We start from the raw sequence: 25,423 nt of genomic DNA on the forward strand, positions 1-25,423 counted from the left end.
GTGCCGACGATGTGGGACAACTTGAGCGGGATCAGTTCCAGACATGTCAGTGCTCGGGCTGTCTCACCAAGCCATGCACTTGGCTCGCAGCTATGGCCTCACTGAAGTTCATTGACGTCATGCGAGAGAGTACCTTTTTATGCTCATTTAACAATTCTGAAAATAAAATAATTACGTTTTAAGTATTTAGGCATTTTGAAGCTATTAAAATGCACTGTCAATGACAAAGTACAAAATAATGTCTGCGATCTACGAGCCTGTTCTAGGTGCAAATCACCATTCCTCGCATGGCACAGCAAAAGCAAGGCACAGAGGTGCGAGCTTACGCTTGTCATCACGTGTGGTGTGGCCCTAAAGAAAATGTTAAAGGGGGCATGATACCATCCCCCAACAATTTGCAGCTTTCCGCAAGAAAGTGCAGCAGAGGGTCTATTATGACTACACACGTTTAAAAACTGTGCTGCAAAAGCACATTTCTGTCCAAAATGTCAGAACTCGCTGGCTCTACGCCCTGCCATAATGACATGCCACGTGTGACATCATGTGCTGCATGGAACCGAGCCACCGTCTGCTACAAAATCAACTACCGCACTGCGCCAAGCACAGTTGCCGTTTGTTGCTCCAGATATTGCATGCGATGTCTCACATGAAACAAGCGACGAATCATTCAACAACAGAAGCAGCAATGGTGTCGTATACGCTGCGCACTTTCCCATTGCCACAAGCTCAAGTGATGAAGACAGCGTAGAAAACATGGTCAACAGAGATGACGACATTGGTGTTGCGCAAAACGCTGGTGATCTGCACTGTTGAGCACTATAGCTTTATTTCATTATATTTCATGCGTGCAGCATTTATTAGCCAGCCGTTCAGAGGAGACAAGTCTGGTGCTACTTTGCACATGCAAACTGTTATGCATGCAGATTGTTTGTTCGCATGCATTTCATGCATGCATGTCTCTCAGATCCATACACAACAAAACTACGATTTTGTTAGGGGGGGACACTGCTATTGAAACAATGTTCATCCTCTTTTTCATGAATATTAATGAACCTTTCCTGTCTTAAGATTTTTGTGCTGATTTCAAATATGTACTTAGTTTTGTTGTAAATTAATTAGTTTTTACAACAACTAACATTTCACTTCCACTGTTTAAGGCCATAATGGAAAATAAATAGCACAATTAAAAATTATTTGTAAGGCATGTTTAGATAGCATAAAGACTAAGAAATGAAAGATAGCAAGCACATTTTTTATCTGGCCGTTAATAGATATTTTACAGCCCATTGAATACAAGTGCACAAATTTGGCAACCATGTGGCAAAAATTGTTGCAAAATCATTTCCAAAGTGAAAACAAAAAAATCTGCTGGCTATATTGCATAGTGTATACATTAGGCTCTGTCCTGGAAAAAAATTTTTTACTATCTGTTCTTGGTGTTGAGATATTGAGGCATGAATATTACACGAATCCCAAAATTTCTTTTGAGAAAAGTACAAAAAAAAAGCATTAAATATGAGGGGACATGGCATCCAGAACAACCATTTTTGATACTCACTCTAGACACATGGAACTTTCAGGACACATCCAATCTGGTAAGCTGCTAATAAATATGCAATTAGACTTTTTTCTGAGATCAATAAAGAAAAAGTAGTTACAATTGTTCTTGTGTTAAAAATTTGGGATGTGATTTGTAAGAAATGTACTGCAACAACATAGCTCAAATGAAGCAGGTATGTTCCTGGATATTCAAACACTGCAAATTAGCACTTGCATGTCTGTATCTATTCTTTAGTCAAAGTTATGAAATTCTAAAGTTGCAGCTTTAGGAATGTGAATTTGTGCTGTTGATGTCTACAGAATCTCAAAATATTTAAGTGTCCTAAGACGCTATGTCATAGTTTTTGTGTACTCTCTGACTCGTCTGCATTCAGGGTAAAAAAGAATGAAGAGAGTTGAATGCATAGAAGGAACACAGTGCTGATCCAAAAATTTGAGACTTTGAAAGAGCTATCATCAGCATCAGCATCATCAGCCTGTTTTACATCCACTGCAGGACAAAGGCCTCTCCCTGCGATCTCCAATTACCCCTGTCCTGTGTCAACCGATTCCAACTAGCACCCGCGAAGTTCGTAATTTCATTGCTCCATCTGTCTTCTGCCGTCCTCGACTGCATTTCTCTTCTCTTGGTACCCATTCTGTAACCCTAATGATCCAACGGTTATCTAACTGGCGTATTACATGACCTGCCCAGCTCCATTTTTTCCTCTTAATGTCAATTAGAATATCACCTATACCCGTTTGCTCTCTGATCCAAACCGCTCTCTTTCCGTCTCTTAAAGTTATGCCTAGCAATGTTCATTCCATCGCTCTTTGCACGGTCCTTAAGTTGTTCTCAAGCTTCTTTGTCAGTCTCCAAGCCTCTGCCCCATATGTCAGCACCGGTAAAATGCACTGATTGAATACCTTCCTTGTCAATGATAATGGTAAGCCTCCAGTCAAGAGCTCACGATGTCTGCCGTCTGCGATCTAACCCATTTTTATTTTTCTATGAATTTCTACCTCATGATCAGGGTTCCCTGCGATATTTTTTACCTAGGTAAACATACTCCTTCACAGACTCTAGAGGCTGACTGGTGATGCCGAACTCTTGTTCCTTTGCCCAGCTATTGATAATGATCCTTTGTCTTCTGCATACTAATCTTCAACCCCACTCTTACACTCTCTCTGCTAAAGTCCGCAATCATTAGTTGTAACTCATCTTCATTGTCGCTGAGTAGAACAATGTCATCAGCAAACCGAAGGTTGCTGAGGTATTCACCGTCGATCCTTACTCCTAAACCTTCCCAGTTTAATAGCTTGGATACTTCTTCTAAGCACGCAGTGAATAGCAATAGAGAGATTGTGTCTCCCTGTCTGACCCTTTTCTTTATAGGTATCTTCCTGCTTTTCTTGTGCAGAATTAAGGCAGCTGTGGAATCTCCAGATATTTTCCAAGGTATTTACATAAGCGTTCTGTACTCCTTTATTATGCAATGCCTCTGTGACTGCTGGTATCTCTAATGAATCAAATGCCTTTTTGTAATCAATAAAAGCCATATAGAGAGGCTGATAGTACTCAGTGGATTTCTCAATTACCTGATTAATGACATGGATGAGATTCATTGTAGGGTATCCATCCCTGAAACCAGCCTGTTCCCTTGGTTGGCTAAAGTCCAGTGTTGCCCTTATTCTATTGGAGATTATTTTGGTAAATATTTTACATAAAACTGGGAGTAAGCTAATGGGCCTACAATTTTTCAATTGTTCAACGTCTCCCTTTTTGTGGATTAGTATAAAGTTTGAATTCTTCCAGTATTCTGAGACCGATAGACACTTTGTATGAAGAGCTGCCAGTTTTCCAAGCATTATGTCTCTTTTGTTTCAAACATCACTTACAGCGCATACAGGGACAAGTGACCAAAAGAACGACAAAGACAAGCGCTCACTTCCAACTGATTTTTATTTTGAGTAACACGCTTACGTAGTGAGACACCAGGACAAAAGCGCCCCCCACAAAGCACCAAACCGACATGAGTATGCATTCAAAATTCAAAGAAACCATGACCGCCACCTCAACGTGAACGAGAACGCATGTGCGACCTTAAAAAAAAAAAAAACAATTCTTTATCTTTTAATGCAATTGACAGCTTACTGACCCAGTCACCTTCAGCAATCGCTGTTGCTTCAATGGTAAGTCTAGTGCATTCATTAGGATGCCTAGCTAAGATAGTGGTTTCTTGAAAAAGCGAAATACAGCCACACTGTGCGCAATGAACACCTAGAAACCCTTCCCGCCCTTGATTGCCGTGTTCTTGTAACCTAACATTGAGACATCTACATGTCTGCCCTATATAAGACCGACCGCATTTCAGGGGCATCTTATACACAACACCTTTCGAACAAACTGTATACTTTTTTCTATGATTAATACTGCAAATCCTACATTCCTTAGCAGCAGGATTAGTTCTGACACAAAGCTGGGCTAGTTTGTTTGGAGCAGAGAAAACAACATCGATACCTGCTCTTTCTCCTATTTTCTTAAGTTTGTGGGAGATCCCAAGAACGTACAGAATAACAGCTGTTTTGTTTCTTCAAACATGTACATGAACTACGCAAGTTCTCCGAGACTGAGACAAGAAGGTTGCTCAGGTAGCCTTCCGCCCTCAATTGAGCAATCTGCGAATTGAAACTAGGTTCTCTTAGGCGGCAGTCATGGTTCCCTTGAATTTTGAATGCATAATCATGTCGGTTTGATGCTTTCTGGGGGTGCTTTTGTCTTGGTGTCTCAGTATATATGCATGTTACTCAAATTAAAAATCAGTTGGAAGTCGGCGCTTGTCGTAGTTGTTCTTTTGGTCCCTGTCTATGTACGCGCTGTAAGTGATGTTTGAAACAATGGAATACCAACTAGCCCGTACCCAAACCTTGCTTCATTATGTCTCCTCCATCTTTGATTAATTTGACTGTTATTCCATCTCCTGCCGCTCTTCCTCGTTTCATGTCTTGTAAGGCCCTTCTGACCTCATCGCTAGTTATAGGAGGAGTTTCTCTATCCTGTTCATTACTGTTTCTAATTGAGGTATCCCGACTCCTCTGGGTAATGTACAGGTCAGTATAGAATTCTTCCGCTTCTTTTACTATATCTTTGAGATTGCTGATGATATTACCTTATCTTTCAATGCATACATCTTGGTTTGTCCTATGCCAAGTTTAATTCTTTCTCACTGATTTCAGGATGCATCCATTTTGTAGGGCTTTTTCAGTCTTTCTCACATTATAGTTTCGAATACCTATCCCTTATTTTCACCTTATTGATCAGCTTTGACAGTTCCGCGAATTCTATCTTATCTCTTGAGTTCGACACTTTCATTCTTTGTCGCTTCTTTATTAGGTCCTTCGTTACTTGGGAGAGCTTGCCTACTGGTTGCCCTGGTGCCTTGCCTCCCACTTCAATTGCTGCCTCTGAAACAAACCTAGTTACAGTTTCATTCATTAGCTCTACGTCTTCATCATCTCTCTGTTCTGAGGCTGCATATTTGTTTGCAAGTACCAGCCTGAACATGTGTGCTTTCACCCTTACTGCTTCTAGGTTGACCTGTTTCTTCTTGACCAGTTTAGCTCTTTATCTGTTCAAATTGAGGTGAATCCCAGCCCTCACTAACCTATGATCACTGCACTTTACCCTACCTATCACTTCTACATCCTGCACTATGCTGGGATGGGCAGAAAGTATGAAATTAATTTCATTCCTTGTTTCACCATTAGGGCTTTTCTAAGTCCACTTTCTGTTACTACGCTTCCTGAAAAAGGTGTTCATAATTCTCAGCTTATTCCTTTCTGCGAATTCTACCAGCACCTCTCCTCTAGCGTTTCTAGAACTGATGCCGTAGTTGCCCATTGCCTGTTCACCCGCCTGCTTTTTCCCCACTTTTGTATTGAAGTCACCCATTACTACTGTGCACCGAGTTTGCACTTTTCTAGTCGCCAATTCAACATCTTCATATAACTGATCTACTTCCCCATCGTCGTGACTGGATGTTGGAGGTGGCTTGTGCTACCTTTAATCTATACCTCTTATTAACTTTGATTGCGACTACAGCTACCCTCTCATTAGTGCTGTAAAATTAGTCAATGTTGCCAGCTATGTCTTTATGGATAAGGAATCCTACCCCATATCGTTTCTTATCTAGGAGACCTCTATAGCAGAGGACATGTCCGTTATTCAGCAATGTATAAGCCTCACCACTTCTTCCAATCTCTCTAAGGCTGATGATATCCCAAACAATGTCTGACAGTTCCTCGAAGACTCCTGCTAAGCTAGGCTCACTCGAGAGGGTTCGGGTGTTAAACGTTGCAAGAGTCAGCTTTTATTGGCGGCCTGTCCAGACCCAGAGATTCTTAGCACCCACTGCTGTGTTACAGGTCTCACTGCCAACTTGGTCAGGTGCTCTGCAGCTGCTGGGGACTGAGGGCCGTTGGTTAATTGTAGATATGATCAGAGAGGTTGTGGCTGAATACTGCAACAGGGAGGCCAATTCCTGTTCTGGTGAGGGAGCGTCTTTGTTAAAGCTTAGTGGGCCTTCCTAATTTGGGCCTTTCTAACAGACAACATTGTCTGTTCTCTCTAAAGTAAACCTACACGCGAGGATACAGGGAAATGGTTAGCTTAGCTGCTATGCTAATGCCGATGCACAATGAGATTGCGCAACGCAGTGACTTATCTCCAGTGCAATCTTATTAGCTTGTCTGAACCTTGCAATGATTGCCGCCCCTTTCCTGCCGTAGGAACTACAGGTGGCTTGTGCTTCGCTTTTTGTGGATGTGTGTTCGGTTTCCATGTTTTTTTTTTTTTAGAGAGCGTCGATTTGCCGCTTATGTTCGCAATACGATGAACAAAGAAACTAGGCCTAGCAGATGAGCTCGTCTGCTAGGCCTAGCTGTTATAGCAACAGCCAATCAGAAGGTGCCTCTCAGAGCGTTGGCACGCTGAGCCAATAGGAGGGCCCCATGCATCACGAGTTTTGTCAGACCGGCCCCCAATTGTTTCATGTTTGGGCTTTTTCTATGCGGCCATCGTCGGCGAGGTTGTGGGGAACTGAACGGCGGACTTTTGAGCTTTCGAACAATACCGAGATGGTGGTGCTCAGCGGAGGGAAAGACGAGAAATAGCTCTGTGAAATCTGGTGTTTCTGCAAGATTTTAGGGTCGTTTCTCGCCATCCGTTCTGACAACAATTTTTTTCAGACGCTCAGGGTGCGTTTTTGGGCAAATCATTTTAACACCGTGTAGATTAGGCATTACAGATGCTGAAATAAGTAGTCCCCAAAAATCGTTTTTTTTTAGATTTTTGGTTTTCAAGACCCGTGCCTGCCCTTAAGCTGCTGCACATTCCCACCAGTTCATTTTTTTCCCCTCTCTAGTTGCGTGCAGCTTATTAAACAAATGCCCATGCACGTGTGTCCGTGGCACAAGGATTTAGCATGATGTACACTTTGGCTGAACCTTTACTTGGACTTTATTGCCCACAATATTGGTAAAAAAACACAAAAAAAAACAAGCAAGGCTCATGTTTAGTGAGGGCACTGACTGCCGTATAGGTCGGTACACGAACACAGTTGTGTCTGGCTGCTGCCTCAGTTTCTTCCCAGGTATCCCGATCTCGGCAAAGAGGCACAAATCGTTATTGTAGCTGAAGGGTGAGTGCACAGCAGTCCTTCCTGCCCACATTTATCTCCCAAGCCTTACGCTTACGGGCTCCTTAAGGAACCTGAAGAATGATACAAAGCACACCTTGCTCTGTTTGCTCTGGCATTTTGCAGCGCAACATGGGCACCACGGTGGCCTTGTTTAAGCCGTTGCAAGTTGAACAATTCCAATGGCAAGCTGAACAAGGCAGAAGGCTCTCGCATGTGCGCACAGCATAAAGGGCCCCTGAAATGGTTTGGACAAATTTTGTAGACACGTAGGATACAGTTAAAGTTAATCATTCGCACCACAATTCGTGTGACGTGCCTGATATTAAGAGAGCTACGGACAATTACAAGCATTCCTCTTCCATAGCCACACATTTTCTCTTCAACTCGTTTGCCAAGCGATCGGGGCTAAGCTCCGCCTGCACTGGCTCTGTGTCATGATGGCATGTTGTGTCGTCTACTTCCAGTTCTCTAGGAGCGAGCCCGTGAAGCCTCTCCAACCTCTCCGCCAGCTGCTTGGCAGTTGGCCCCAAGCGAGAGCTATCGAAGCCACGTGTGTTGCGAGCATTTTGTCGCAGCGCCTAACAAATTTAGTATTCCGATAACCACAGGCAAGCTGGGCGTTTCGATGCATGGGTGGAGGCATAAACTCAAGCTGATGAAGGAACTTTAGTGCAGACGTATGTGAGTGGCCTGATGGGCCTGCACACAGTTTAACCAGTCAGACAAAGAGCTAATATTGCTCAAACCAAGTGTAAGACACCTTAAACATTTACAAAACCAATGTGCTTACGATTACGCTCATGCAAAAAGTTTACACGAGCAGCAAAGAAGAATACACTTCTTTACCGCTACTGTATTTGGTTAAGCTCTGTGCCACCAGGTGGCTGCACCGTGCAGAATATTCGCATTTCTGCTTCTGCTCATCCCGTGAGACCAAAGTCAAATGGCCAAGCCCTGTCCCCTTCCGCTTGCGTTTACCCGAATACAGGACTTGTGAAACACTACTGTTGTAGTAATCCTCTGGTGTAAAGTGACGGCTGCAAATGCGCAAATCCTGACAACGATCAGATAGCGACAGTCTGATGCGCTGCAGCCACTCTGCTGCCTTGCGGAGGGACATGACTTTGCAGCTTGACACATTGCCAGTCGCTACATTTGCTGTCCACAATGCAACAAAGGCGAATCCTGGTGCTCGCGAATAGACAGAGACCGACACTGAACGCGGAGCTCTTGTCAAAACAGAGCACATTATAACACAAACAGACGACACTTGCTGTGTGCCGGAAGTGCTTGAGTGTAGTGTAGTGAGAAATTGTTCTTGTGCATTCTCTTTCTGCTACTTTCTTTTCATAGAAACAAATTAACTAACATTCCAACTATTACGAACAACATTTGTTCAACATAATGTTGGAAAAATTATCGATGACATGCCCAGGGCAGCCAATCAGATAGCTTGCCCTACTGGTGTCATTAGGGCAATTTACGTCAAATGGTTAGGGGCGGCTTAAAATTCAGCCGATCAGTGTGCTGAGATCGGCAGCGATGTCCGTTTTTGAAACCTTATAAGGAATTACATGCTTTACACGGGGCACTTAGATGCGTCAATTAATGATCAGAAGGACTTACCCTAATGACTCAGTATGTTTGTACAGAGTTGTCAAAATTGTTTCAGGGTCCCTCTAACTTGTGTGCCAAGCTCCGGTAAAACTGCCCTTTGTTGACTGCCTGGTAGCATTTTCTACCAGGATAGAGTTCTAAGCACTCAAAGAACATTGTTGTCACTAGCTCATTAACTTGTAATGACATCTTTCCAGGTCGAAGCTTTCTTACTTCAAAAACTGCGATTTCCTTGCTAACAATCTTACACCTCTGAAAGTTCAGACTAGGCTCAGAGAGTTTGGCCAAGCTATCAAAAACCAGCGCCAAGTTCTGGACAAATTCTACCAAAGACGTCTTTCTGCCAGTCCCCTATATTGCACTCTCTCTTCAGGATCTCGCGTTGAAGCGCTTGAAGTGGTGGTGCAATGTAGGGAACGAAATCATCACAGCATTCGCAGACCTCAAGCTTGAAGCCACCCATCTGGTATTGAGAAATATTCCTATGAAAAAGAAAGATGCGTTTAAATCCTTCACGCAATTTCCCAGCTCCTTGCGGTTTTTTGGAGAACTGCTGTACAAGCAACAAAGCTTGTCCATGAAAATCTTTAAGTGTTTCATCTCTTCATTGTCATGAACCGTGTCTTCAGCAGCTAACTCCAGTTGGTGTGCCGAGCAGTACCATGAGATTAGGTTAGGAAACATGTACTCCAACAGCTTCGCCATGTCCGAATGCTTCCCTAGCATCACCGACACTCCATCGCAAGCAATTGCTATGAGCTTGTTCGTTAGCACGTCCACACTCAAGCCTTTAGAATGGAGGCACATCAGCAAAGCGCCTCTTATCCCAGCGGCCGTTCCATTTGTTGTTTCCACAAGGCCCAGAAAAACAGTACAGTGAAACCTTGTTAAACTGTGCCTGCTTAAACAGTAGTTTCGTTTTAAAAGTAGTAAAGTCAGTCAAGAATGGGCTGGGGTGCTTTTGGCAGGCATTCTCAGATCGTGAACAGCAGGTTGCCATTATCCCTCAAAGGAAAAGTGTATAACAGCTGTGTCTTACCAGTACTCACGTACAGGGCAGAAACCTGGAGACTTATGAAAAGGGTTCTAGTATCGCTAATATCGGCAAGTTTGCGGCAATAACGTAGCCATGTCCACTTTGAGGGGACAGAAACAAATGGGTGCGCTTAGCTGCCTGTGACAGAAACACATGCCGGTCATGTTGCAGAAACTGCGGCATTTGTCTTCACTGCTATCCTGATACGGCACGTTTCCGCTAAGGGTGGGCGAATATCTTAGCTGTGTTACAAGCGATTGCGTATGAATAGGGTACACTTTTAACGCATCAGTGTAAATGTGGCTGCTATCGTTGCCGCTCGGGGTTTGTTGCGTGCCCACGAGTGCAGACGAGAAGAATCGAAAGGCACCTTTTTGTTGTTGTTGACCACAACCATTATAAAGCCTACACATAATAACGGCAAGTTTGGTTACAGCTATTTTTTTTGTTTTTGTCATGGAAGTGGGGAAAGTGATGAAAGGAATGAAATGGTGCATCTGCTAAAGAATGGTTGGTGCGTGCAGACCACTTGGTTTGTCTTGAAGAGTTGTTTGTGTAGTATTCAACAGATGGTAAGCGCGATCATTATTAGCTAGACTTGGCGCACGACATATCGCTGCAGCAAGTTCAGGGTGCGATCATTATGCGGGAAATAAAAAAAATCAAATTTTGACGACAAAATTCAGGGGTGCGATCATTACGCGAGTGCGATCATTATGCGAGTAAATACGGTAACCGAAATTTGCTGTGTGGCTTGGTGAGGGGCATACATGGATCTCTATGGGTATTTCAAGGATGATTTCATTTACTTCGTTACATTTACTATTTCATTATAAAAAGGTTCGAGTGAGGATGGTTTTCATTTTCAAAAGCTGAATGGTGTGAGCTTTTCTCCAGGCATTCTGTTGCAGAGAAGAGACGTGCACCAACCAGCTGGTAATACTCACATGGAAAAAGGGTGCGTAGCTTTCCGTGCAGGCGCTCACGCAGTTCTAGTTTTCGTTTCAGCAGCTCCTCAGTATGCTGGTACACCTGGTAGTGGGCCCACAGGGCTGCAGACACTGACGCCCATTCATCCTGCATGTACATAGAGATGCTGTAATGAGTAGTTACACATACACTTCATGTGGCCACTTGGTGTCCCATCCGAAATATGGTATGCAATCTTCATTGCCCTCTGGGCCACGACGTACGTATCCCGCGTTTTCATGGAAAATGGCAGAACGTCCAGAATAGTCTTTTGCCCTTTAAACTTTGCTGACACCTGCACAAATGATTGTATACAATCAAGGTGCGGGAAGGAAGCTGACTATTCTGAGTGCAGTCTGGTGCAGATCTCCGTGCTTTCCTGGGGCAAGACCATGCGACACATTTAGCACTCTGCGAACCTATCATGCTGTAGTCACACTGTAACTGCAATTTTGTTGTGTGTCTGTCACGTACATCTTGAGCACCAAATGTGGACGCAACAATTTGGTGATGTGATGCAGGGCAGCTTTGAAAGCACAAGGGAAAAGGCAACAACGTAGCCCAGTAACTGTCACGAGCTAGAAAGCTTCCAATTAACCACTGCTTGCTGGCAGCTAACTTGGCCAAGCAAATATAGGCTGCGATTGATTTCAAGCAGCAATTTGAATGTGTTGTGCAGCGTATTGGATCCTACCTGGCTCTGCCGGTCTGCTACAGAGAGGCGCCGCTTCACTTGGGGCCTTTCCTCCTCCTGGTCATCCCACCTGCGCCTGCATACAACACCATGATCTGTCAGTGCAAGATTTGCCCTGGACATGCTGGCACATAGGGCAGGGAAGGATTTGTTTCATGAAGCTATTCATTTTGCCAATTCCAGACAACGTAGGCTGGACCTAAGCAAGTATTACATGTTCGACTGCACAAAGTGGCTGTGGCATATTGGTTACAACACCATACTTCAAAGTCATGTGAGTGCAAACATTTTCTAAGTACACTTTAAAACAGATCTGTAGTTGAATGGACTGTTTCTATTACATTCGTTAAATGTGACAGCAATGTCAGCATTTTCAAGCTTCCTAAGCAAAACACTTTATGAAAATAGATGATTTGTAATGTGTGTTAAGGTGGCGATGCCACTCCTGTGGCACACACTTTGCATTTTAGACAATGTATGCGAACACAATCTGATTTCTGCACGCATTAGGCAGATGTAAGCCACAATGCATTACTCTCTGTACTGTCGAATGACACATAGCAGTATTGCCCAGCAAGAAGCGTTGCCCAATGGCAATAAAAAATAATGAGGCAAAAACAGCCTTTTTGCTGTACTAGCCTCCATTGTACTGCCTTTTGTGGGTGTTCCGGCTAACGTCTCCGCACACGGCTAGCTAAGATTTAAGGAGACATGTAGCTCGTCCCCACTCCACAGCGCTCGCAAAGGGGCACCACGGTGGGTTCGCTGCCTCACCAGCAAGGTGTAGAGACGACTCCAGCCGTGGCACAAACGAATGGGGGTTTATTTCTGGTATGTACAAAATGTGCGTACAATACAGGAGTACAGCACTAGGGTGGCAGTTGCAGACTGTGGGTGAAAGCTCCCAGCTAGTGTGCCCCCACATTGGCTCTTCCGAGCAGGTTCGCCACACAGAACGGCTGCCTTGCTCAGAGAGGCGCGCGACCAAGTGGCACGTCCGACAGCAAACAGCGCCAAAAGTCAATGTGTCGGGTGAAGGCCCCGCATACCTTTGATGCTGAAGGAGAGAGAAGCCGAAGAGGTAGCAAGAGGGGCCCGCTCCTTAGGCACTGTTTCTATGCGCGGCACATGGCGTAACGTGAGCTGTATGCGCAAGTAACAGGCTCCGCGTCAAGCGGGGGAATGGCCCAAGTAGCGTGTGAAAATGAGATAGGGGTCCAAAGGGGTCCCCGCAATAAACAGCGAAACTATTCAACATAACAAAATGCAGTTTGCTGTGGCTTTAAACAAAATTTCATACAACCTTTCTATGGAGAGTGTTGGAACCTCAGTGCTGACACCCGTTATTGCAATCGGACCGCTGGCGCCCGTTGGTGCGAATGGGTCGCAAGCCCCAAGGGTAGCGTAGGCCTGGCGGCCTGGGGCACACTGGAAGCATCCGAAAGTCCCGGCAAAACATGAGTCGACTGCTAACAGAACAACTTGTTTATTCTAGCATAGCAAAAGAGCGGCCGGTCAGGTCGACCGAAGTGGAGAGACGGGAAAGCACGCTTCTCGATGGAAGAATTCGGAGCCTCTCTCCTGGCGTCCGGGGGCAGCTGCTCTTATACTCTCGGGGTTGAGGGCAAGAGGGAAGGTCACGGGACTAGGTCACGTGACGGTGGGGCACAGACACGCTGAGAGACACGTTGGGACAAGGAGGTGACGCATCAGCCGGGCCGGCGCCGGTCAGACCTCCTCGCTTCACACTGGGGGAGCTCCTCTCCCCGGCTGCCGTGCTTTGACAAGCGTGGGCACACACACACACGCACACACGAAGACACGTGGCACTAAAACATGCCGGGACGCGCTCGGCGGGGATGCGTCGCGGCCGCTCCGAACGGGCCAATATGTCCGCCGCTTTGAACGAAGCCCCGCCGTCCGTTGAATCCGCGCCGGCTATACCGCGCGTCGTAGGCGAAACGTAACAAGAGATATTGCATATAAAGCAATTAGAACTTTATATCATAAAAATAGGCAAAACAATACATGTTTAGCAATAAATCTCTTTTTCTTTTCAGTGTAGAACATCAATGCTTAGTGATATTGTCACGTGGTAGTGAAGAAAGCAGCCAAACTTCCCAAGATGAAACTAGCATCTTATTGGGCGAACTTGTGCCCTCAAAAACAGGCTACACTCCAAGAACGGCGACAGCGGCGAACACAGTCAGCGATCGGCGAAAATCTGATCAGCAGGTCAAGGCTTTTATACATCAGTCATCGAGTGTTCCAGAGTAATCGCTGGGACCCGCGTGCCTTCCACAAAGTTCTACATTATTCGCGTCGCACACAAATGCAATCAGATTACACAAGGTTCAGTCACAGACAGCGGACGGAAGCATCAATAACATCCCAGAAACTTCCTATACATGCAGGCGCGTCCTGCGCTGTGCAATAACATTTGTTAGGCGGTGAAACGTGTCGCCCAATAAAGACAAACAAGTACACGTGTCAATACCCCTCTCTTAAAAAGCATCTACCCGATGCTGCAAATGAAAGTAATAAAGAAAAACACCCGTAGCAAAGAGAACAACAAAATAAGGAACTTCGTCAGCGTCCGTAAAATGGTTTAAGACGCACCACATGGACCAGTTCAGATCCTGCGCGGCAGCGCTGTGAATGCAAAATGCCGTCTGGCACGACCTCATAGTCCAGTGCGCCAATTCGTTGAATGACCTTGTAGGGTCCGAAATACCATCGCAATAGTTTCTCACTCAGTCCTCGTCTGCGTATCGGGGTCCAACCAAACATGGTCGCCGGGCTGGTACTTGACGTAGCGTCGTCGGAGGTTGTAGTGTCGGCTGTCGGTACACTGCTAGTTTTTGATCCGTAGGAGGGCGAGCTGTCGGGTTTCTTCGGCGCACTGGAGATAGGTAGCGACGTCAAGATTCTCTTCGTCAGTGACGTGTGGCAGCATGGCGTCAAGCGTCGTCGGGTTCCTGTTGTAAACCAGCTTAAACGGCGTGACATGTGTTGTTCCTTGCAACGCCGTGTTGTAAGCGAATGTTACATACGGCAGGATGGCATCCCAGGTATTGTGCTCGATGTCGACGTACACCCGTGAGCAAAAATATAGGGACCGTGAGAGTGCATGCCAAACTGCATCGACGCGCTGTCTAGTGACGCAGTGCCTGCTGTCGAGAGAGCCGCTAGAGCAGCGGTGCACATGCACGTTCCATCGTATCTGCTGGCCTGACATGTAGCTGACGTGGTTATAGTGTCCATAGACTAAACGTCTACTGGGCATCATTTTATCTGGTCCATCGCATCTGGGCCATTGTTTTACCCAGCGGCTGCGGCTGGGCTGGCACGCACATCCGCCACGCTTCGCTTTCATTCCCTCCGCTTTGGGGGGATTATCGCGCGCCGCTCTGCCTTCTCCGACACCTTCAGATGACTCATGCAAAATGGTTTTCTGCGGCGTTGTATTATCTCAAACAGTTCCAATGTTTGCTGTCGCAGGTAGAAGCAAGGGAAAGCACCCGTTACCAGCGCCTTTAAGTGGTCTTCAAGTTTCGGTAATTTGGCGTGCTTTTTTGAGTTGCAGGTTTCACCATTTCTTCAAGTGTTTGCTGCACTTTTACACGACAGTGTATTTGAGTGCAAATTAATTTTATAGTCACATTTATTTTGGTTTTAGCTTCTTTTTAAATTAAAGGTCTAGTCACACATTTGTGGAACTGGCCGTAGAGAAGCGGACGAAATGGTTGGTTCGTATGGTGATCTTTCAATGGCTTTTTTTCTTGATTGCCTCAAGGCGTTCATGCGCCGTCTGGGCCGGCAACCGGATGCAAGAGGCCGAGACGAGGCATACGGTCGGTTTCTGAGGGAACTCACGCGTCCCTTTTGACCTATAGGCATTCCAGCAGGAAGGCGACGGCCCTTGTTCTGGTCAGGCTTCGTGACCCTTCGAAAAAAAAAAGGCCAAGCTATTCGAACGCGTTAGGCCAGTCATAAACAAGAAAAGAACTGCAACACGTGCTCGAATGAGGAGTACCAAGCGCTGTAGAGTCCCCTGTCCGGACCCATATGGGGACAACACCCAATAAAAAACAAAGTAAATACATAAATAAATGGATTATTAAATAAATAAAATGACACGTGCAAACGATTTCTCTACTTCACATGGAATCCTTGTCAAGAACAACGAGAGGGAGAGTGTGGCACAGTCATAGACATTGCAAATTGGCAGCATGTGTCGTCTGCTAGGAAAGTGTCTGATAGGAAAACAAGTTGCCGAGCTCGTGCTACGGCCACGCGCCACATTTGGTACGAAATTGCTGTTCTGTCAACAGGCTTTGATGCTGAAATGTTGCACTCACGTATGCTCTCCTCCCAAGAGAACGCACCGCAACACAAGGCGGCACCGCGTTTTACAGAAGACGAAAAGAGCCTGCTGACTGAGTTAAAATAGATGCATCTTATATACAGGTGCAGCTGGTATATCAATTTTTCTTCAAAAGATGCGCAAACTAGGGGTGTTTTTTACACAAAATTGGCAATGTATAAGCAAGAAAATACAGTATTCTCATCTGTTTTTGAAGCTTGGAAGTTAGCATTCTTGTGCATGTCATAGCAAGTCATACAAAAGGATTCTAATGAAAAATACTGACTTTCATTGGAGGAGAGGCTATCGTATGTGTCATAATAAAGAAAACAGGAAAAAGAAGAAAAAGAAGCAGATAAACAAAGAGCAAGAAAGCATGAGGTGGCAGTGGAAGAGATAAAGAGAAAAAAGCTGCGAGAAAATAAGGAAGTGGCCAAACAAAAAGAACTAAATACAGTCGCCCGCAGATCTTTGCACTCCAAAAAATTCGACTTTATGGATATTCTGGACTTCATAAATGCACCATCACAGTTCCCATAGAGCTAATGCATTTTTGCAACCACTTTTTCAGATTAATTCAGGCCCCAAAATGAAATTTTCCAAACTAAATTGCTCATACTGAGTCACGCTATAGTAGGACACAACTTACAAAACAGCAGTTGGCAACCAAGGCACATGGACCACACGTGGTTGTGCTACTCCACCCGCCAATCACAGAAGCAAAAAAAATCATCGTCATGTGACCTTTTCAAAATGGCGTCGTACGTGGTAGCTCTGTAGCATCTGCTGTTCTTGAAGAGCCTTTCAATGGCAGAAGCTATGAGGTGTGCAACAGACATGGACAAAGTGTATGGAGTCTGAGCATTTAACTCTTCAGAAGTCCACGGTACAGTTCATTTAAATGCCGTGTTCGCATTATTACTCATGAAACTTCACTGCCAACTGAAGTGAAACTTACAATAACCATTTTTAGGTTGCACTCAATTTTCTTCCCTTCCTTGTCCTATCCTCGCATAGTTCACCCAAAAGTTAATATGCACCAACAAGACCAGCTAAAAACCATTCTTGACAATAAATACTTGCAGCAATGCAAGACAGTATTTTCAACGTCCTTGCAGTTCCTTACTTTCCACCCTAAAGCCAGGTCTCTTCGTATTGATTGTGCGTGTTATATCAGCCGTTCGGAAATATATTTTTTTTTTTAGCGAGAAGTGCTATTGATCGAGGACTCAACCTAAATTCAGGTGTACCCGTGCATTCATCGCACTATAAAATCCTTACTGTTAAGGACAGTGAATATATATACGTTTCATTGTAATTTTTCGTGGCTGGTCAGGACCACTGAAGAACTGCTGCAGGCTTGCTGGCATGCTATCAGAACTGGCCAGTGGCCTTGCAGGCATCCTTTTGAGATACCGCTATTGTCAAGCATTATCCAAAGGCACATAATTTTCAGCTCGTTTTCATTATTTCTGGGCCCTGTGCAACGATGAACACTGCTGTTGTGGGCTGACTCGGATGCTGAGTCCGAGGATGGGTGCAAACCCAGCCGTGGCTACTGTGTTTCCACAGAGGCAAAACGCAAGGCAGCTGTATACTGTGCAACATCACTGCACGTTAAAGATCCCCAGATGGCGTAAGTTACCCCAGAGCCCTCCACTGAGCCGTCCCTCAGTGCCAATGTGTTGCTTTCTCCACTTATCCAATGTCACCAAGAAGTCGAGAGCTGTGTTCGACAATTTTAGGACACTGTGCAATTATTTTATCCCTAAGTAAACTGTTTATATGGCCTTGAACAGAATCATCCTAATACTTGCGTAATCAACTTAAATGCACAGGTCAAATGCCTGACGCACTCTTGTAGTATAGAGCAAGCAATTGGTTTCAATAACCATGAACACTGAATGGTGGAGAATTTGTTTCAAATGTCTTCGGCGCATGTCTGATTCATACACTACGCAAAGATTGCCTTACATTAAGCTCACACATGATGTTACTGCAACTGGCAATGCAGCTAAGAAGCTGTGCACTGCATGTATCATAGCCCACGTGCAGCTTTCGGAGCTTAAACACTACATACCATACCATACATAACAAAAAGCATGTTCATTGAAGCAGCAAATTTCAAAGGCGTAGCATCCTTGATTAGAAAATGCCATGAAAAGAGTACTGCAAACGTAACAGTACTGTCGCACATTCAAAAACCAAGCTGCATGTGATAAGACATTCGCAAAGTTCTTGTGCTAAAGGCAGGTGCTTGGCTGAGCTGCATTGGGCACTTGGATGGTTTAAACAGGCAATATTTCATTCATCAGATATTCTAACAAACGTAATTTATGCAGAGTGCCATTATATAGCAGTCAATGAGGCGATGTTGCTGGGTCAACTTTTCACCTTTGTTTGTGCTAACTTAATGTTGTGGCAAGACATTTTTGAGATACAGAGTAGTAAACAGACTGTCTATTTTTCCATTCAAACAATATGCAGTGCTCGGCTTGAGTGAAGAGACTCAATACCCAGTGGCTTCATGTGACAAAAGAGCATGCATTAGACAAGGACAACATACACCTATTACCAGATCTACATACATAGCATTGACAGTAATACATTTGCATCTCTGACCCTCTGTCAGATGTTAACTTGATCAAACATTGTTGGAGCCCACTGCAAGTTTGGGAGTAACAGTTCCCCTTGGTACTTCCAATACGTCAAGAGGTTCGATGGAACCTTGCTCTTTCAGGGCCAACCTTGCCTACAGTATTTCACAAGGGCGATGCACTCGCCATCCATCGACTGGTGTTGACCAACTGCCTCAAGGCCGACTGGTGTGTCTTGCTTGATGCTGCTGACGTCACTCACATACAACTCCACTTGGTTTCCCTCAGTGGTGGATGCTGGTGTGACAGGGGCTCAGAGTATCAGCCGATGTCAGCAGCTTCCCCGGAACATACAAAATCCTGTACTGGTACCTCATGAGCTTTAGTCGAATCCTTTAGATTCTTGGTGGTAAAGCATCGACATCCATGGAACCCAGCAGTGACGTGAGCGGTAAGTAGTCAGCCTCAACAGTGAAGTATAGGCCACGGACATACTCGTCAAACCGCTTGACTGCCCACGCAACTGCCAAGCCTTCCTTACCCATCTGGCTGTACCTTTGTTCCGTTGGTGTCAGGCAGCGCAATGCGTAGGCCACAGCTCTACGCTCCCCGCTTGGCTGGTCTTGTAGCAAAACAGCACCCAAGCCAAACGAGTTAGAATCTGCGGATATGATGGTCGGGTGCAGTGGGTGGTAGAGTTCACCATGCAGGTGTTGAACAACATCATATCCTTCAACTTCTAGAACGCATCCTGCTGGGCTGGTCCCCATGCCCACTCGATTTTTTTTTAGCAATCCACGAATGGGTGCCGTCGCCTCTGACAAGCATGGTAAGAACCATCCCACGTGGTTAGCCATGCCCAACAGTCTGCAGACACCACTGACATAGACCGGAATTTCCATGCGCCTGACAGTGGCAAGCTTGTCTAGGTCCGGCAAAATACCGCTGCCACTAATAACTACCCCAAGGAACTTGACGCTTGTAGCACCGAATTTGCATTTCGACTTACTGAGCGTCAGCCCAGCGTTCCTAAGACGACTCAGCACTGCTTGAAGCCGGCAGTCATGCTCTGCCTGGTCTTGGCTAAAAACCAAGATGTTGTTGATCATATTTACGACGCGGTCTTGGCCTTCAGGAATGCAGCTCATTTGGCGCTGGAAGTATTCTGGGGTGGACGTCATCCCGAATGGCAGCCGACAGTAACAATAACGTCCAAACAGCGTGATGAATGTTGTTAATCGTTGAGATTCTTCTGCCAGTCTTGATCAAAGCTGGATGTTGTGTCAAGCTTTGAGAACACTTGTGCATTACCCAGAAGTCCCAAAACTTGACCTACAGTGGGCAAGATGTTGCGCTCTCACAACACTACCTGGTTCTGCTTGTAAGGTCGACACAGATGCGGTATGAACCTGATGTCTTCGCTACAATGACCACACGGCGCACCACGGTGTAGGCTTTGTCATGTGCCTAATCACGCCCTCCGCTTCGAGCCTGTCGAGCTCTGCCTTGATGGCACCGTGTAACGGAATGGGCACCCTTCTTGGGACTAGCAGTGAATAGGGGTAAGCATCTGGTTTTAAGTGTATAGTGTACGCTTCCTGTAGCTCCCCTAAACCACAAAACAGCTAGTCTGATGTCGCCTGGTTGTTTTTGGTCTCGACCACGGGATCCATGAATTTGACCACACCCAGCTCTTGGATGGCAGGAAACCCCAGAAGTGGCCCGATATGTGACCGAATTACGTACAGCCACTGCTTCACGAACTTGTGCTTCCACTGCAGAGTGGCGACAAACGTTCCTAGCACGTCCAATGGTTGCCCCGCCGGTCCCGCAAGCTCCCCTTCTGGTGGCTCGAGACATAGTGGAATCCCAGAAAATGTACTGGGGACCACTATGACCTCTGCGCCGTTGTCGACTTTAAAGCACAGAGGCATTCCATCAACTTTTACGTCGACAAACTCGGCCCGGGCTCCGCTGCTCGAACCGACTGTACTTAATTCCACAAGGAAAAGTTTCTTGCCAGCACAGCACACTGCTGCGAAGTGTAGAACAACAGAAAGCTGAGCTAGTTGGTAAGGATTCATTATGCAGGACACTTCATTATTCATTATGAAGAAGTGTCCCTTCTTGCTGCCTTTGTTGCAGGTTGCGCAGCGTGTGGGGCATTCTAGGTGCAGACGAAAAGACCGTTCGCAAAATCCGTAAGGCGAAGAAGGAACATGCGCTGCATTGTGCGTCTCTCGCTGCTGTGGGTGATTCTGCAGGACTTTCGTCGTGTCCATGTTTATCAGCCTGGGATGCATTATCACTGCCCGCGAGAGTACCGAAAGATTTGCTCTTTCCTTTTCTGCGTCTTCCGCCTGACGAAAACACATGAGCGCTTCATCTAATGTAAGTTTTGGATAGCGGCACAGCTTATCCAATAACTTTGTGTTACGAAGACCAACAATAAAACGGTCGCGGACCAATCGCTCTTCCATGACACGTGAAGCATAGTTGCAGCGCTTCACCATGTTTCCAAGGGTCGTGAAGAACGCACCAGCAGTCTCCCATGCCTGTTGAACACGTCAATGGAACCTTGCGCTCTTATACATCTCGTTCGCAGGGTGTACGAAATGCCCGTTGAGCTTACCGACAATGACACTGTATCTTGCGTAGTCTTCGTCCTGTACTTGCAATAAGCATAGAATGTCCCATGACCTGGTTTCCACGCAGCACAGCAGTGTTCTGATGTGAACTTCGTCACCTGCTGCATGAAGACCTGCAGTGAAACTGTCGTTCTCGAACTGTTGATGCCATCTTTGCCAAGCCGCCGGGTTCTCGAAGTCAAATTGAGGGGGCGGTTGCAAGTGGGGTGCAGCGACTACTATGAATCCCTTGCCGGCAGCCGCAAGTGGCTCGCTGTCCTTGGTATTGTCGTCCCGAGACATCATCGTCAATTTAAAACAGATCCCGCTCCTGACACCATGTTGAGAAGAGAGGAATGATTCGGCTGGGCCAGCAATGAACGAAAAGCTGGCGCTGTTTATTGACGTGATATATGTACACGAATGCGTGGAACCACTTCAGTGACGCCCTCTGTTAGATGGGTAAGCAGCGTTAGTGTTAGTGGTGTTAGTGGCGCCACTGTGGATTGAATGTAATAAAACACAACACTACAGGAGGGTTCATGAGGAGATACAGAACATGCCTGAGAACTATGGTTAAGTATCGCCCAAGGGGCAGACTGCGAAGAGACTACTGTGGATGCACTGATCCATACAAAATGCAAGTTCATGTCGAGACAGCACATAAAGTTATAGCACTTCTTGCCTTGCTATGAAAGGCAATATCCTGACTGAATGTAATCGACTTGCTGCCCACTGTCCACTGTTCAAAGAGGGTGAAACACAAGCGTGAAAATTATCTGATTTCTCACTATACTTTAATCCACTGTAATGGAGATGGAACACATTAGAGACTGGTCCTATGATGACTGCAGTGATATTTGCTCTACACTTGAGCAGGGAAAATAAGTCTGTCAACGCTGACCCACTTCTACCTATTGACCACACTGCCTGAAGTGCTGACTTTAGTCTTTCCCACACTGGCCAGAAACCGGTGCCGCACAAGCACTGCTTTTTGCTGTTCTGCTCGATCATAAAATTATAACTACAACCAATTATGACGGCACAATTATGATACAACCGCAACCAGAAATAATGGTACAACCGTAACCTCTGCAAAAGAATTTAGCCACTTTGTAGTGAGACAGAACATCCGGAGCAGTGTCATGTCACACACTGGCAAAGCCAACATTCATTACATGCTACTGAAAAGAACTTGAGAAATGGGTCCCTTAGCACTTGTGTATCTGGACAAACAGCTGAACCAATGGGTGTTCTCAGGGACTCTGTAAATGGGCGTCCCTAGCATGGATAGATTCAGCGCGTGAACTACTAGGACACAGGCTAAGGCACAAGACAGGACATGGCGCTACTCGCAACTGCAAGTTTTATTCAAAAGCGTAACGACTTTAAAACCCGGCCCATCCTACTTTATCAGTTGTCTTCATGAAGTGCAATAGTATTTTTGGCGTGATAACACCGATTAATAGTCAGTGTTTTGATGTTGCTGTTGTTTTGCTCTTTTTATGATGTTTGATGATGTCTGCTGAAGTAGAGCTTGTTGAGTTTATAGTCATTAACTTTTTGAATGAGACTGAGCTGCAAGTAACGCCATGTCCTGTCTTTTCTTATGCCTTACCATGCGTCCTAGTAGATTCGCGCTCTGAATTTAGCCATGCTTCATACCAACTCACCCATTTTTCACTTTTGATCATCTCTAGCAGCAACGGTTGCCACTTGTCCAGGGCCACTGAGCCAATTTATTTAGCTACTGAAAATTATACCCAGAGGAAAATATTTAGAATCAGCTGCGTGAGAACCAAAGCTACTGAAGGAAGTCCGCATAAGCATTGGATGCTATGCATGGATCAAAAAGTTCATTTATGTGTATTAATGAAAAAATACCATACATGATACATCTTGTAAGATACTTCAAATTCATTTGGAATGTTTTGCTTTCCAAAGTACAGGTCTTAAAAGGACTGAAAACTGGCCAGAATGTGTTGCGAGAAGTAGATGGAAATGAAATGACCATGATTTATAGTGATAGAATCTAGCCCGCTATTAGCAATTTAAGTAGGAAGTATAATTTGAAATTGACAAAGAAAGTCTAAAAAACCAGTAAGTGGCAAGACCTGGCAGTGAAATAAATCTTGGTACTTTGAATGTATTCTATGAGATTACTGTACGCAAGTTGACTGTTATTAAGTACATCATAACTATTGCTTAAAATTGCAGTTGGTATATTATTAGACACTCGCGCATTATTCTATGCTTGAGAAATAAAAAATGCTCGCATGGCTATGGCAACACGTTGAACTCCATACCACATGTAAAAGTGTCATTTCGTTTTCGATCCAATTGGTTTCATTTCAACAGATTAAATATCAAAGCAGTTAGACAGGAAACCATGCAAGCACACAGCTATTATTGCAGAAATCATGCAACAATTCGGAAAACATGAATCGCAGGAACATGGACTTGATAAACAAAATCATACTTTTTTACAGCACGACCACACTTGTCATCTGCCTCCCACTAACACCGGCGTATAATCACTATTGCGCTCACCTATCCCCGTTTTCAGCATGCCTCCAGTGAACTATATCCTCACTGCAGATCGAGAAATTCTGATGAGTGTCATGAAAATTGGTTGTCAGTCCTTTTAACCGTAGTCTTCAACTACTGCATACATGGAAAAAAGCCCTATACATTTCACAAACAGCACTCGTATGGCCAAAGCCTTGGTTGTGCTTTATGAAACACTTGAAAACAGTGCGGCTTTGTAAAGGAGAAAACAGGTACAAAAATGAGTGACAAATTGTTCACATCTGGCCATTGGCTAGTTAACAACGAAACCAAACGATGGTTTTTTTTTGTCATTTATTGATACTGTCTGCCTAACTTTGGGCTATTACAGGAGTGGTAGGTGACAATACAAGGAACAATATATTTACGGGATAAAGAAAATAAAAGTACATTTTGGGGAATGCACTGATAGTAATACGATGGCAAATACGGCACGTAGTACAATACCTAGGTGATTACAGTATTAACATTTGGCCAAGTTATGGTATGCGTACACATGTGCTTTTGACATTTTTAAGAAAGCTGTGCATAGATTACGTCCTCACTAATGAGTCTGATAATAGATTCCAGTGTTTTATTGCTCTCGGAAAGAAGCTGTATTTAAAACAATCATTGCAAGTAGTAGGAGGAGGGATGTACATGCTGTGGCAATGACGAAAATAGTTACTAGGAGAGAAGTGAAAATAGTCATCTTTATCAATTTTAACATGGCCATGAAAATAAGAAAAAAAAAACTTCAAACGGTCATACTTAGTTCTAGACTCTAGAGAGGGAAGTTCAGCAAGTTCACATAAGTGGGTAAGAGAGTGGGAACGACAATATTTGTTAAAAATAAATCGCGCAACACCCCACTGAATTTCATCCAGCTTAGACTGATTAGATGAAGTGTAGGAGTCCCACACAATTTTCGCATACTCCATAACTGGTCGAATCAAAGTTTTATATGCCAGGCATTTTGCTTCAAGGGTAGCATTATACACAATTCTTCTAAGCAACCACAAGGCTTTCTGGGCCTTGTGGTCCAGAAAGATACATAATCAATGTGTTCATTCCAATGCAAATACGAGGTAAGCTTTAAACCAAAGTATTTAAATGTTGATACTCTTTCTAACGAGGCACCTTCAATGGAATAAGCGTAATCAATAATACTTGGTTCTCTAGTGATAGACATGTAAACCGTTTTTTTTTCTTCCAGATTTCAAAATCATTTGCCAGCTGTCACACCAATTTTTTACCTTTTGCAAATTTGAATTTAAATCGGTCTGATCGGCAGGTGATTAAATATGGTTATATAATATGCAATCATCTGCGAAGAGTCTGATGGGAACTGTAATGTCTTGCAGCATGTTATTGATAAATAAAAAATACCAGGGGGCCCAATACACTTCCCTGGGGCACCCCAGACTCTACAGGCGAAAAGAAAGACCAGTATCCTTCACATGAGACAAATTTGTCCTATGGCTTAGGTAAGACAAAAACTATTCGAATAAGCAAGGGTTGTTCAACATAATTTTAATTTTTAATAGCAACTTTGGGTGTGACACCTTATCGAAAGCCTTCGCCAGATCTAAGAATATTATGTCTGTTTGGCCTTAGTTATTTTATATGAGAGATCATGAACAGTCTCTATTAGTTGAGTCACTGTAGAGGGTCCCTGACGGAACCCGTGTTGGTATTTGTTTAGGATGTGGTAGTAGTCAAACTAGACCAA

General features: G+C 44.7%; 1 protein-coding gene across 2 annotated transcripts in view; it reads right to left on the reverse strand.

Annotated features, from left to right (window-relative positions):
* The window catches only part of LOC135897940 (poly(A) RNA polymerase GLD2-like), a 114,409-nt gene that overhangs the window by 54,550 nt on the left and 34,436 nt on the right, over positions 1 to 25,423 (reverse strand). For both annotated transcript variants that reach the window (XM_065426648.1, XM_070533513.1), the window contains 2 exons: positions 11,555 to 11,630; positions 10,839 to 10,968 (listed from right to left, as the gene is read on the reverse strand). In XM_065426648.1, the coding sequence (XP_065282720.1) occupies positions 10,839 to 10,968; positions 11,555 to 11,630 (206 nt within the window). The remainder of the gene's footprint in view (positions 1 to 10,838; positions 10,969 to 11,554; positions 11,631 to 25,423) is intronic.

This window comes from Dermacentor albipictus, chromosome 2 (genome assembly GCF_038994185.2).
Source record: "Dermacentor albipictus isolate Rhodes 1998 colony chromosome 2, USDA_Dalb.pri_finalv2, whole genome shotgun sequence".
NCBI classification, from domain to species: Eukaryota; Metazoa; Arthropoda; class Arachnida; order Ixodida; family Ixodidae; genus Dermacentor; species Dermacentor albipictus.